The sequence below is a fragment of the Sinohyriopsis cumingii genome, chromosome 17 (assembly GCF_028554795.1).
Source record: "Sinohyriopsis cumingii isolate HCF-2022 chromosome 17, ASM2855479v2, whole genome shotgun sequence".
Classification (NCBI taxonomy): Eukaryota; Metazoa; Mollusca; class Bivalvia; order Unionida; family Unionidae; genus Sinohyriopsis; species Sinohyriopsis cumingii.
The window spans coordinates 83,736,963-83,750,368 of NC_142977.1; the positions used below are offsets into that span (position 1 = coordinate 83,736,963).

Consider the following 13,406-nt stretch of genomic DNA (forward strand, 5'->3'; position numbering starts at 1 on the left):
ATAGCATATGGCAATGATGATGCCAAAGTGTCACCATGTGTAAAAGAGGTTCCACAGTTGGTCCAGATGTTTTTTGTTTGTTTTGTTTTTTAGCACAATAGTGGCTATGTGGTGCCAACTAAAGGTATATGTTTTTTTAAAAATATAAAAATTACTTGCACAAAAACCAAAGGATGATAAACCTTTCCAAACAGATGTGAATATAAATACAACAAGATATAAAATGCAAAAGATGTTTAAATTCTTTAAAAGGATAGCACTAATTGTGATGTCAGTTTGCCATTTAATGGTATCATAAATACTGGTGGTCTGGCATTGATTGTCCAGATGTCTCAACCAGTTGGTTGGCAGCTAAGATGGCATACAGTAAATGAGATGATACAACTTGCAGGCCTTGCCAGCTGGCAAAGTTTGAAGGTAATCCCACACACCCAGCTTCAATATTCTAAAATCCATGCATGAATGAGGAAACAGACTTCTTCCCAGTGGGATGCAGATTGGCTTACATATGGTCCAGGTTTTGTCGACCTGGTTCATAAACATTCTTCATGAATGAACTTGTTTTTATATGCATATCATACCATACATGATTCCACTGTAGCTTGAGTAGGCTCAGCTGGCCTTGTTTCAACTCAATCTGAAGTTACCATCAATGTAAGCACTGATTTATGTATCTTCATGTTGACCTTCCCCCATAAACTCAGATAAATCCTTAATACTTCATGTTCAGAAGATATACAGAATGCCTTTATTTGCATCTGCTCTGTTGGCCTAGTGGTTAGAGTGTTCGCCTCAGATGAGGGAGGTCACAGGTTTGACCCCCAGTTGAGTCATATCAAAGACTTATAAAAATGGTACTAACAGCTGCCTCTCTTGCTGCTCAGCATTATGAGGTTAGTGTTAGCACTGGTTGGCCTGGTATCAGGTTAATGTGACTGGGTGGGATATCATGTTACATGTCTGCAACATGATGCCCCGTTGTTAGACATCACTATAAATGGCCACACTCCAGATACTGTAGTGATATGACTGAAAAATTGTTAAAGCTATGTTAAAAATCCAGATCACACACACACTCGTTTCAATTGCCTTTTAAAGATGTTGCACTAAATTTATTCTTCCCACATTTCATGCATGCTACATGGGTATAATTTGTTTTGCAAAGGGAAGGCATGTCGTGTGATTTTCCAACACGACTTTAAAACATCTGCACTTCCTGAACTTGACTGACATCTGTGTAAAGAAAGAGAGAAGAAAAAACAAAACAGGTGCAAACAATGAATATACAAATTGCTCAAAGAGTTGAAATCACATTACAGAAATGACCTAAGAAGTGCCAATCAAAATCACAAGGACAATAATGACTGGTAAAGACTAAGCATATAAATTCATGGTAAAAATGCAAATGTTGTATTCAAAAGGTATATCCAACTTTTGTCTTACTAAATCACTGAAAATAATTGTTCGAGGATCAAAACTGATTACAAATTGCAATGGATTCTTCAAAGGCACTGTTTACAGTTGCAAGCAAAAGTTTAGACTGGTAACATCTAGGATACTGGTGACCACCTAATGGGAACAAGGGATTAATATGTTAACATCTAGGATATTGGTGACCACCTAATGGGAACAAGGGATTAATCTATTAACATCTAGGATACTGGTGACCACTTAATGACAGAAATACTTCAATTTGGCTATCAGGAGGGCTGGACGCAGAGTTATCAAAGATTAATTTCAAATATTAATGTGATATGTGTGTTAACGTGATATGTGTCTTAATGTGACAATTAAGTAATTAACAGATAAATATTTGGGAAGAAATTGCATATGACACTTTGCTTAAAACAAACATCATGGAACCTTTCAATGCCGTGTGTAAATATGTCAAGTTTACAAATTTGTTTTTATTTCAAACTGGAAATCAAACACATGGCATGATTCCTGAAATAGTATCTACTGAAAGTAAAATAATCTGAATCTCTCTGCCTACAAGTATCTTCCAATTTGGTTACTTGCCAGTCTCTGGCCCTCTATAACAGTAGAAGATAAAAAGAGCTGTAAGGGTCAGCGGAACTTGTGCTCTGTTTAGGGTAAGGTTCACAGGAACTTGTACTCTGTTTAGGGTAATAAAAACAGTTTCATGGTCTAATAGTTTGCAATCAACCACCTGTTTTTGAGAATGGGTAAAACATTCCTTAGTTTATGATCCAACTTCATCCAAAATAAAAATGTACCTGGTATCTTGATGTTTTATCTAATACAGATTGTTTTTTTACAAATTCTGAAAATTATATCTGGAAAAGTAGAGGGTTCAGATATTTACATTAACAACTGCACAAAATAATTAAAGAATGATATCTGCTGTGGATTCTTGAAAGTGTCCTTTATTAAAAATACCTGCATAAAGCACATACAGCTAAATTTTAAATATAAATTTATAATATAAATGGAAAGTTCCCAACATCTAAATCTAATATCTGTGACATTTCCAGAGTTTTCAAAAATTTCTTTTACCCATTCTTTTTTTCCTGGTCTGTAGGAAACTTGACAGGGAATGAACATTCAATACAATTCACTTTAAAATCCTCCCAAATTAAATACTGTGAACATGTACAATATTTTTATGCATAATTTAAATGACTAAACCTCTTACTTGGGGCAAGGTATGCTGATGATTCTCACCTAAGAGAAAGACTTGCTCCTCATAAAACTCCCTTGTTTCACACTCTTTGAGTGCCATATCCAGCTTATAGTTTGTGTTACTGCGAAGGAAGGGTAAAAGTTCCTTGCGGTCAAATTCGGCATACAGTTTGATCTGCTTTCCCGCATAGGGCTGCACTGACTGGGCATCCTTCTTGTATAGCTTGTGTAAATACTGAAATAGAGTCGGTGCCATACAATGAGGACATATAAATGCCATATATACTCATTTACACAATATAAAATAAATGGAATGGTGGACAGGTGGACCATATGCACCTCTAGCTGGAATGACTGATAGGTGAACTGCATATATGATATTAAGCATACGAAGAACTAATACAGAGGTAGTGTCAGACACTTTAATCAACTATTTAGCATTTTAAAACAGTACATAAGTATACATATTTGGCATTCCTTGGGTCTCACCCTCTGTTGCATGAGGTTAGTTGTAGTAAGATGGTAGAGAAGCATGCAGTAACTACGAGGCGGAATCACCAGTCTGACTAATGTCAGGGCCAAATGGCCAACATGCCCTATCTATGAGGCAGAATTGCCAGTATGACTGATGTCCAGGCAGAATTGCCGATGTTTTGAAGCGGACTTGCCAGTATGACTGACTGACATAACTGTTAAGGCAGAATTGCCGCTGTATTGAGGCAGAGTTGCCATAACTTGTTATGTCTGTAAGTCGAGTGGATTGGGGACAGAATGCCCAAACGACGCTGCATGCTATCACTTGGGTTGGGTCCAGCTGCAAACAACACAGACTGTTTTCTGCTGTTGCGTGATCTTGCCTGCAGATCAGGGTCTGTTTGTTCTAATGAATAATACCAAACTGCTTAGACTCAGATCCACTGGAGCATTATGCAATGGCAGATCTGGGTCTATGAAGACTGCAACTGTACATGATTTGTACATGAATATATACAGTATATATGTGTACATAAAAACTGTACATGATTTGTACATGAATATGTACAGTATAGTATTTGTAGATAAAAACTGTACATGATTTGTACATGAATATATACAGTATAATACAGTATAATATTTGTACATAAAAACTGTACATGATTTGAACATGAATATATACAGTATAATACAGTATAATATTTGTATTTAAAAACTGTACATAATTTGTACATGATACAGAATAATACAGTATAATATCTGTACATAAAAACTACATGATTTGTACATAACTATATACAATATAATACAGTATAATATTTGTATTTAAAAACTGTAGGTGATACAGAATAATACAGTATAATATTTGTACATAAAAACTACATGATTTGTACATGATGCAGAATAAAACTGTGCAATTTACCTAACAGATGAAGGCTAAGTACAAATTTGGCAGCCAGAGAATTTTTAGTTTACAAAATGTCCAGGGATGAAAATGAGAATCAAATTAACTACTTTGTATGGGATATAAATTGTTTGGATTTTGTCACTGCTATCAACAACTAATGTCTGTCCATATGTAAAAAAAATCTAGCACATTCTCTATCTATGTCCATGAAGAAAATGAAGCCCATTTTCTAACTGAAAAATATCAATGCCAATGAAAATGCAATTTGTTATATAGCCATTATTTAATAGCTACAAAGGCTATTATTCCCAGACTGATCTGAAACCTTGTATCATATGTGTAATTAATACAGAACTAGATTCCTTGCTGTCATGAATGATGTCCCCAAACAATAGTTGTATACTGGTCCAACTGATACAGAATTAGATTCCTTGCTGTCATGGGTGATGACCCCAAACAATAGCTGTATGTTGGGGCAACAGATTCCATGCTGTCATGGATCATGTCCCCAAACAATAGCTGTATGTTGGTGTAACAGATACAGAATTAGATTCCTTGCTGTTATGGATGATGTCCCCAAACAATAGTTGTATGTAGGTGTAACTGATACAGAATTAGATTCCTTGCTGTTATGGATGATGTCCCCAAACAATAGTTGTATGCTGGTGCAACTGATACAGAATTAGATTTCTAGAAGTCATGGATGATGTCCCCAAACAATAGCTGTATGTATGTGTAACTGATACAGAATTAGATTTCTGGAAGTCATGGATGATGTCCCCAAACAATAGCTTTATGTTGGTGTAACTGATACAGAATTAGATTTGTTGCTGTCATGCATGATGTCCCCAAAAAATAGTTGTATGTTGGTGTAACTGTTACAGAATTAGATTTCTGGAAGTCATGAATGATGTCCCCAAACAATAGCTGTATCTTGATGTAACTCATACAGAATTAGATTTCTGGAAGTCATGGATGATGTCCCCAAACAATAGCTGTAAGTATGTGTAACTGATACATAATTAGATTTCTGGAAGTCATGAATGATGTCCCCAAACAATAGCTGTATGTTGATGTAACTCATACAGAATTAGATTCCTTGCTGTCATGGATGATGTCCCCAAACAATAGCTGTATGTAGGTGTAACTGATGCAGAATTAGATTCCTTGCTGTCATGTATGATGTCCCCAAACAATAGCTGTATGTTGGTGTAACTGATACAGAATTAGAATCCATGCTGTCATGGATGATGTCCCCAAACAATAGCTGTATGTAAGTGTAACTGATACAGAATTAGATTTCTTGCTGTCATGGATGATGTCCCCAAACAATAGTTGTATGTTGGTAAAACAGATACAGAATTAGATTCCTTGCTGTCATGGATGATGTCCCCAAACAATAGCTGTATGTTGGTGTAACTGATACAGAATTAGAATCCATGCTGTCATGGATGATGTCCCCAAACAATAGCTGCATGTTGATGTAACTGATACAGAATTAGATTTCTGGAAGTCATGCATGATGTCCCCAAACAATAGTGTATGTAGGTGTAACTGATACAGAATTAGAATTCTTGCTGTCATGGATGATATCCCCAAACAATAGTTGTATGTAGGTGTAACTGATACAGAATTAGATTCGTAGCTGTCATGGATGATGTCCCCAAACAATAGCTGTATGTTGGTGTAACTGATACAGAATTAGAATCCATGCTGTCATGGATGATGTCCCCAAACAATAGCTGCATGTTGATGTAACTGACACAGAATTAGATTTCTGGAAGTCATGCATGATGTCCCCAAACAATAGTTGTATGTAGGTGTAACTGATACAGAATTAGATTCCTTGCTGTCATGGATGATGTCCCCAAACAATAGCTGTATGTTGGTGTAACTGATACAGAATTAGAATCCATGCTGTCATGGATGATGTCCCCAAACAATAGCTGCATGTTGATGTAACTGATACAGAATTAGATTTCTAGAAGTCATGCATGATGTCCCCAAACAATATCTGTATGTAGGTGTAACTGATACAGAATTAGATTCCTTGCTGTCATGGATGATGTCCCCAAACAATAGTTGTATGTTGGTGTAACAGATACAGAATTAGATTCCTTGCTGTCATGGATGATGTCCCCAAACAATACCTGCATGTAGGTGTAACTGATACAGAATTAGATTCCTTGCTGTCATGGATGATGTCCCCAAACAATAGTTGTATGTAGGTGTAACTGATACAGAATTAGATTCCTTGCTGTCATGGATGATGTCCCCAAACAATAGTTGTATGTTGGTGTAACAGATACAGAATTAGATTCCTTGCTGTCATGGATGATGTCCCCAAACAATACCTGTATGTAGGTGTAACTGATACAGAATTAGATTCCTTGCTGTCATGGATGATGTCCCCAAACAATAGTTGTATGTAGGTGTAACTGATACAGAATTAGATTCCTTGCTGTCATGTATGATGTACCCAAACAATACCTGTATGTAGGTGTAACAGATATAGAATCAGATTCCTTGCTGTCATGGATAATGTCCCCAAACAATAGCTTTATGTAGGTGTAACTGATACAGAATTAGATTCCTAGCAGTCATGGATGATGTCCCCAAACAATACCTGTATGTAGGTGTAACAGATATAGAATCAGATTCCTTGCTGTCATGGATGATGTCCCCAAACAATAGCTTTATGTAGGTGTAACTGATACAGAATTAGATTCCTAGCAGTCATGGATGATGTCCCCAAACAATAGCTGTATGTTGGTGTAACTGATACAGAATTAGATTCCTTGCTGTCATGGATGATGTCCCCAAACAATAGCTGTATGTAGGTGTAACTGATACAGAATTAGATTTCTGGAAGTCATGGATGATGTCCCCAAACAATAGCTATAAGTATGTGTAACTGATACAGAATTAGATTTCTGGAAGTCATGGATGATGTCCCCAAACAATAGCTGTATGTTGATGTAACTGATACAGAATAAGATTTCTGGTAGTCATGGATGATGTCCCCAAGCAAAAGCTGTATGTAGGTGTAACTGATACAGAATTAGAATCCTTGCTGTCATGGATGATATCCCCAAACAATAGTTGTATGTAGGTGTAACTGATACAGAATTAGATTCCTTGCTGTCATGGATGATGTCCCCAAACAATAGCTGTATGTTGATGTAACTGATACAGAATTAGATTTCTGGTAGTCATGGATGATGTCCCCAAGCAATAGCTGTATGTAGGTGTAACTGATACAGAATTAGATTCCTTGCTGTCATGGATGATATCCCCAAACAATAGTTGTATGTAGGTGTAACTGATACAGAATTAGATTCCTTGCTGTTATGGATGATGTCCCCAAACAATAGTTGTATGTTGGTGTAACAGATACAGAATTAGATTCCTTGCTGTCATGGATGATGTCCCCAAACAATAGTTGTATGTAGGTGTAACTGATACAGAATTAGATTCCTTGCTGTCATGGATGATGTCCCCAAACAATAGCTGTATGTTGGTGTAACTGATACAGAATTAGATTCCTTGCTGTCATGGATGATGTCCCCAAACAATAGCTGTATGTAGGTGTAACTGACACAGAATTAGAATCCTTGCTGTCATGGATGATGTCCCCAAACAATAGCTGTATGTTGATGTAACTGATACAGAATTAGATTTCTGGAAGTAATGGATGATGTCCCCAAACAATAGCTTTATGTTGATGTAACTGATACAGAATTAGATTCCTTGCTGTCATGGATGATGTCCCCAAACAATAGCTGTATGTTGATGTAACTGATACAGAATTAGATTTCTGGAAGTCATGGATGATGTCCCCAAACAATAGCTTTATGCTGATGTAACTGACACAGAATTAGAATCCTTGCTGTCATGAATGATGTTCCCAAACAATAGCTGTATGTAGGTGTAACTGACACAGAATTAGATTTCTAGAAGTCATGGATGATGTCCCCAAACAATAGCTTTATGTTGATGTAACTGATACAGAATTAGATTTCTAGAAGTCATGGATGATGTCCCCAAACAATAGCTTTATGTTCATGTAACTGATACAGAATTAGATTTCTAGAAGTCATGGATGATGTCCCCAAACAATAGCTTTATGTTGATGTAACTGATACAGAATTAGATTTCTAGAAGTCATGGATGATGTCCCCAAACAATAGCTTTATGTTGATGTAACTGATACAGAATTAGATTTCTGGAAGTCATGAATGATGTTCCCAAACAATAGCTGTATGTAGGTGTAACTGACACAGAATTAGATTTCTAGAAGTCATGGATGATGTCCCCAAACAATAGCTTTATGTTGATGTAACTGATACAGAATTAGATTTCTAGAAGTCATGAATGATGTTCCCAAACAATAGCTGTATGTAGGTGTAACTGACACAGATTTCTAGAAGTCATGGATGATGTCCCCAAACAATAGCTTTATGTTGATGTAACTGATACAGAATTAGATTTCTAGAAGTCATGGATGATGTCCCCAAACAATAGCTTTATGTTGATGTAACTGATACAGAATTAGATTTCTAGAAGTCATGGATGATGTCCCCAAGCAATAGCTGTATGTAGGTGTAACTGACACAGAATTAGATTTCTAGAAGTCATGGATGATGTCCCCAAACAATAGCTGTATGTAGGTGTAACTGACACAGAATTAGATTTCTAGAAGTCATGGATGATGTCCCCAAACAATAGCTGTATGTTGATGTAACTGATACAGAATTAGATTCCTAGCAGTCATGGATGATGTCCCCAAACAATAGCTGTATGTAGGTGCAACTGATACAGAATTAGATTTCTGGAAGTCATGGATGATGTCCCCATACAATAGTTGTAAGTTGATGTAACTGATACAGAATTAGATTTCTGGAAGTCATGCATGATGTCCTCAAACAATAGCTGTATGTAGGTGTAACTGATACAGATTTAGATTCCTTGCTGTCATGGATGATGTCCCCAAATAACATCTGTATGTAGGTGTAACAGATATAGAATTAGATTCCTTGCTCTCATGGATGATGTCCCCAAACAATAGCTTGATGTAGGTGTAACTGATACAGAATTAGATACCTAGAAGTCATGGATGATGTCCCCAAACAATAGTTGTATGTAGGTGTAACAGATACAGAATTAGATACCTAGAATTCATGGATGATGTCCCCAAACAATAGTTGCTTGTTGGTGTAACAGATACAAAATTAGATTCCTAGGAGTCATGGATGATATCCCCAAACAGTAGTTGTATGTTGGTATAACAGATACAGAATTAGATTCCTAGCAGTCATGGATGATGTCCCCAAACAATAGTTGTATGTTGGTATAACAGATACAGAATTAGATTCCTAGCAGTCATGGATGATATCCCCAAACAATAGCTTTATGTAGGTGTAACTGATACAGAATTAGATACCTAGAAGTCATGGATGATGTCCCCAAACAATAGTTGTATGTAGGTGTAACAGATACAGAATTAGATTCCTTGCTGTCATGGATAATGTACTCAAACAATAGTTGTATGTTGGTGTAACAGATACAGAATTAGATTCCTTGCTGTCATGGATGATGTCCCCAAACAATAGCTGTATGTTGATGTAACTGATACAGAATTAGATTCCTTGCTCTCATGGATGATGTCCCCAAACAATAGCTGTATGTAGGTTTAACTGATACAGAATTAGATTCCTTGCTGTCATGGATGATGTCCCCAAACAATAGTTGTATGTTGGTGTAACAGATACAGAATTAGATACCTAGAAGTCATGGATGATGTCCCCAAACAATAGCTGTATGTAGCTGTAACAGATACAGAATTAGATTCCTTGCTGTCATGGATGATGTCCCCAAACAATAGCTGTATGTTGATGTAACTGAGACAGGATTAGATTCCTAGCAGTCATGGATGATGTCCCCAAAGAATAGCTGTATATAGGTTTAACTGATACAGAATTAGATTCCTTGCTGTCATGGATGATGTCCCCAAACAATAGTTGTATGTTGGTGTAACAGATACAGAATTAGATACCTAGAAGTCATGGATGATGTCCCCAAACAATAGCTGTATGTAGGTGTAACAGATACAGAATTAGATTCCTTGCTGTCATGGATGATGTCCCCAAACAATAGCTGTATGTTGATGTAACTGATACAGAATTAGATTTCTGGTAGTCATGGATGATGTCCCCAAGCAATAGCTGTATGTAGGTGTAACTGATACAGAATTAGATTCCTTGCTGTCATGGATGATATCCCCAAACAATAGTTGTATGTAGGTGTAACTGATACAGAATTAGATTCCTTGCTGTTATGGATGATGTCCCCAAACAATAGTTGTATGTTGGTGTAACAGATACAGAATTAGATTCCTTGCTGTCATGGATGATGTCCCCAAACAATAGTTGTATGTAGGTGTAACTGATACAGAATTAGATTCCTTGCTGTCATGGATGATGTCCCCAAACAATAGCTGTATGTTGGTGTAACTGATACAGAATTAGATTCCTTGCTGTCATGGATGATGTCCCCAAACAATAGCTGTATGTTGATGTAACTGATACAGAATTAGATTTCTGGTAGTCATGGATGATGTCCCCAAGCAAAAGCTGTATGTAGGTGTAACTGATACAGAATTAGAATCCTTGCTGTCATGGATGATATCCCCAAACAATAGTTGTATGTAGGTGTAACTGATACAGAATTAGATTCCTTGCTGTCATGGATGATGTCCCCAAACAATAGCTGTATGTTGATGTAACTGATACAGAATTAGATTTCTGGTAGTCATGGATGATGTCCCCAAGCAATAGCTGTATGTAGGTGTAACTGATACAGAATTAGATTCCTTGCTGTCATGGATGATATCCCCAAACAATAGTTGTATGTAGGTGTAACTGATACAGAATTAGATTCCTTGCTGTTATGGATGATGTCCCCAAACAATAGTTGTATGTTGGTGTAACAGATACAGAATTAGATTCCTTGCTGTCATGGATGATGTCCCCAAACAATAGTTGTATGTAGGTGTAACTGATACAGAATTAGATTCCTTGCTGTCATGGATGATGTCCCCAAACAATAGCTGTATGTTGGTGTAACTGATACAGAATTAGATTCCTTGCTGTCATGGATGATGTCCCCAAACAATAGCTGTATGTAGGTGTAACTGACACGGAATTAGAATCCTTGCTGTCATGGATGATGTCCCCAAACAATAGCTGTATGTTGATGTAACTGATACAGAATTAGATTTCTGGAAGTCATGGATGATGTCCCCAAACAATAGCTTTATGTTGATGTAACTGATACAGAATTAGATTCCTTGCTGTCATGGATGATGTCCCCAAACAATAGCTGTATGTTGATGTAACTGATACAGAATTAGATTTCTGGAAGTCATGGATGATGTCCCCAAACAATAGCTTTATGTTGATGTAACTGACACAGAATTAGAATCCTTGCTGTCATGAATGATGTTCCCAAACAATAGCTGTATGTAGGTGTAACTGACACAGAATTAGATTTCTAGAAGTCATGGATGATGTCCCCAAACAATAGCTTTATGTTGATGTAACTGATACAGAATTAGATTTCTAGAAGTCATGGATGATGTCCCCAAACAATAGCTTTATGTTGATGTAACTGATACAGAATTAGATTTCTAGAAGTCATGGATGATGTCCCCAAACAATAGCTTTATGTTGATGTAACTGATACAGAATTAGATTTCTGGAAGTCATGAATGATGTTCCCAAACAATAGCTGTATGTAGGTGTAACTGACACAGAATTAGATTTCTAGAAGTCATGGATGATGTCCCCAAACAATAGCTTTATGTTGATGTAACTGATACAGAATTAGATTTCTAGAAGTCATGAATGATGTTCCCAAACAATAGCTGTATGTATGTGTAACTGACACAGATTTCTAGAAGTCATGGATGATATCCCCAAACAATAGCTTTATGTTGATGTAACTGATACAGAATTAGATTTCTAGAAGTCATGGATGATGTCCCCAAACAATAGCTTTATGTTGATGTAACTGATACAGAATTAGATTTCTAGAAGTCATGGATGATGTCCCCAAGCAATAGCTGTATGTAGGTGTAACTGACACAGAATTAGATTTCTAAAAGTCATGGATGATGTCCCCAAACAATAGCTGTATGTAGGTGTAACTGACACAGAATTAGATTTCTAGAAGTCATGGATGATGTCCCCAAACAATAGCTGTATGTTGATGTAACTGATACAAAATTAGATTCCTAGCAGTCATGGATGATGTCCCCAAACAATAGCTGTATGTAGGTGCAACTGATACAGAATTAGATTTCGGGAAGTCATGGATGATGTCCCCATACAATAGTTGTAAGTTGATGTAACTGATACAGAATTAGATTTCTGGAAGTCATGCATGATGTCCTCAAACAATAGCTGTATGTAGGTGTAACTGATACAGATTTAGATTCCTTGCTTTCATGGATGATGTCCCCAAATAACATCTGTATGTAGGTGTAACAGATATAGAATTAGATTCCTTGCTCTCATGGATGATGTCCCCAAACAATAGCTTTATGTAGGTGTAACTGATACAGAATTAGATACCTAGAAGTCATGGATGATGTCCCCAAACAATAGTTGTATGTAGGTGTAACAGATACAGAATTAGATACCTAGAATTCATGGATGATGTCCCCAAACAATAGTTGCTTGTTGGTGTAACAGATACAGAATTAGATTCCTAGGAGTCATGGATGATATCCCCAAACAGTAGTTGTATGTTGGTATAACAGATACAGAATTAGATTCCTAGCAGTCATGGATGATATCCCCAAACAATAGTTGTATGTTGGTATAACAGATACAGAATTAGATTCCTAGCAGTCATGGATGATATCCCCAAACAATAGCTTTATGTAGGTGTAACTGATACAGAATTAGATACCTAGAAGTCATGGATGATGTCCCCAAACAATAGTTGTATGTAGGTGTAACAGATACAGAATTAGATTCCTTGCTGTCATGGATAATGTACTCAAACAATAGTTGTATGTTGGTGTAACAGATACAGAATTAGATTCCTTGCTGTCATGGATGATGTCCCCAAACAATAGCTGTATGTTGATGTAACTGATACAGAATTAGATTCCTTGCTCTCATGGATGATGTCCCCAAACAATAGCTGTATGTAGGTTTAACTGATACAGAATTAGATTCCTTGCTGTCATGGATGATGTCCCCAAACAATAGTTGTATGTTGGTGTAACAGATACAGAATTAGATACCTAGAAGTCATGGATGATGTCCCCAAACAATAGCTGTATGTAGCTGTAACAGATACAGAATTAGATTCC

At 36.7% G+C, this 13,406-nt stretch overlaps 1 protein-coding gene across 4 annotated transcripts in view; it reads right to left on the reverse strand.

Moving 5' to 3' along the window:
• The window catches only part of LOC149779341 (vacuolar protein sorting-associated protein 41 homolog), a 248,459-nt gene that overhangs the window by 25,421 nt on the left and 209,632 nt on the right, over positions 1–13,406 (reverse strand). For all 4 annotated transcript variants that reach the window (XM_089939958.1, XM_089939957.1, XM_089939960.1 and 1 more), the window contains one exon: positions 2,686–2,878. In XM_089939958.1, the coding sequence (XP_089796084.1) occupies positions 2,686–2,878 (193 nt within the window). The remainder of the gene's footprint in view (positions 1–2,685; positions 2,879–13,406) is intronic.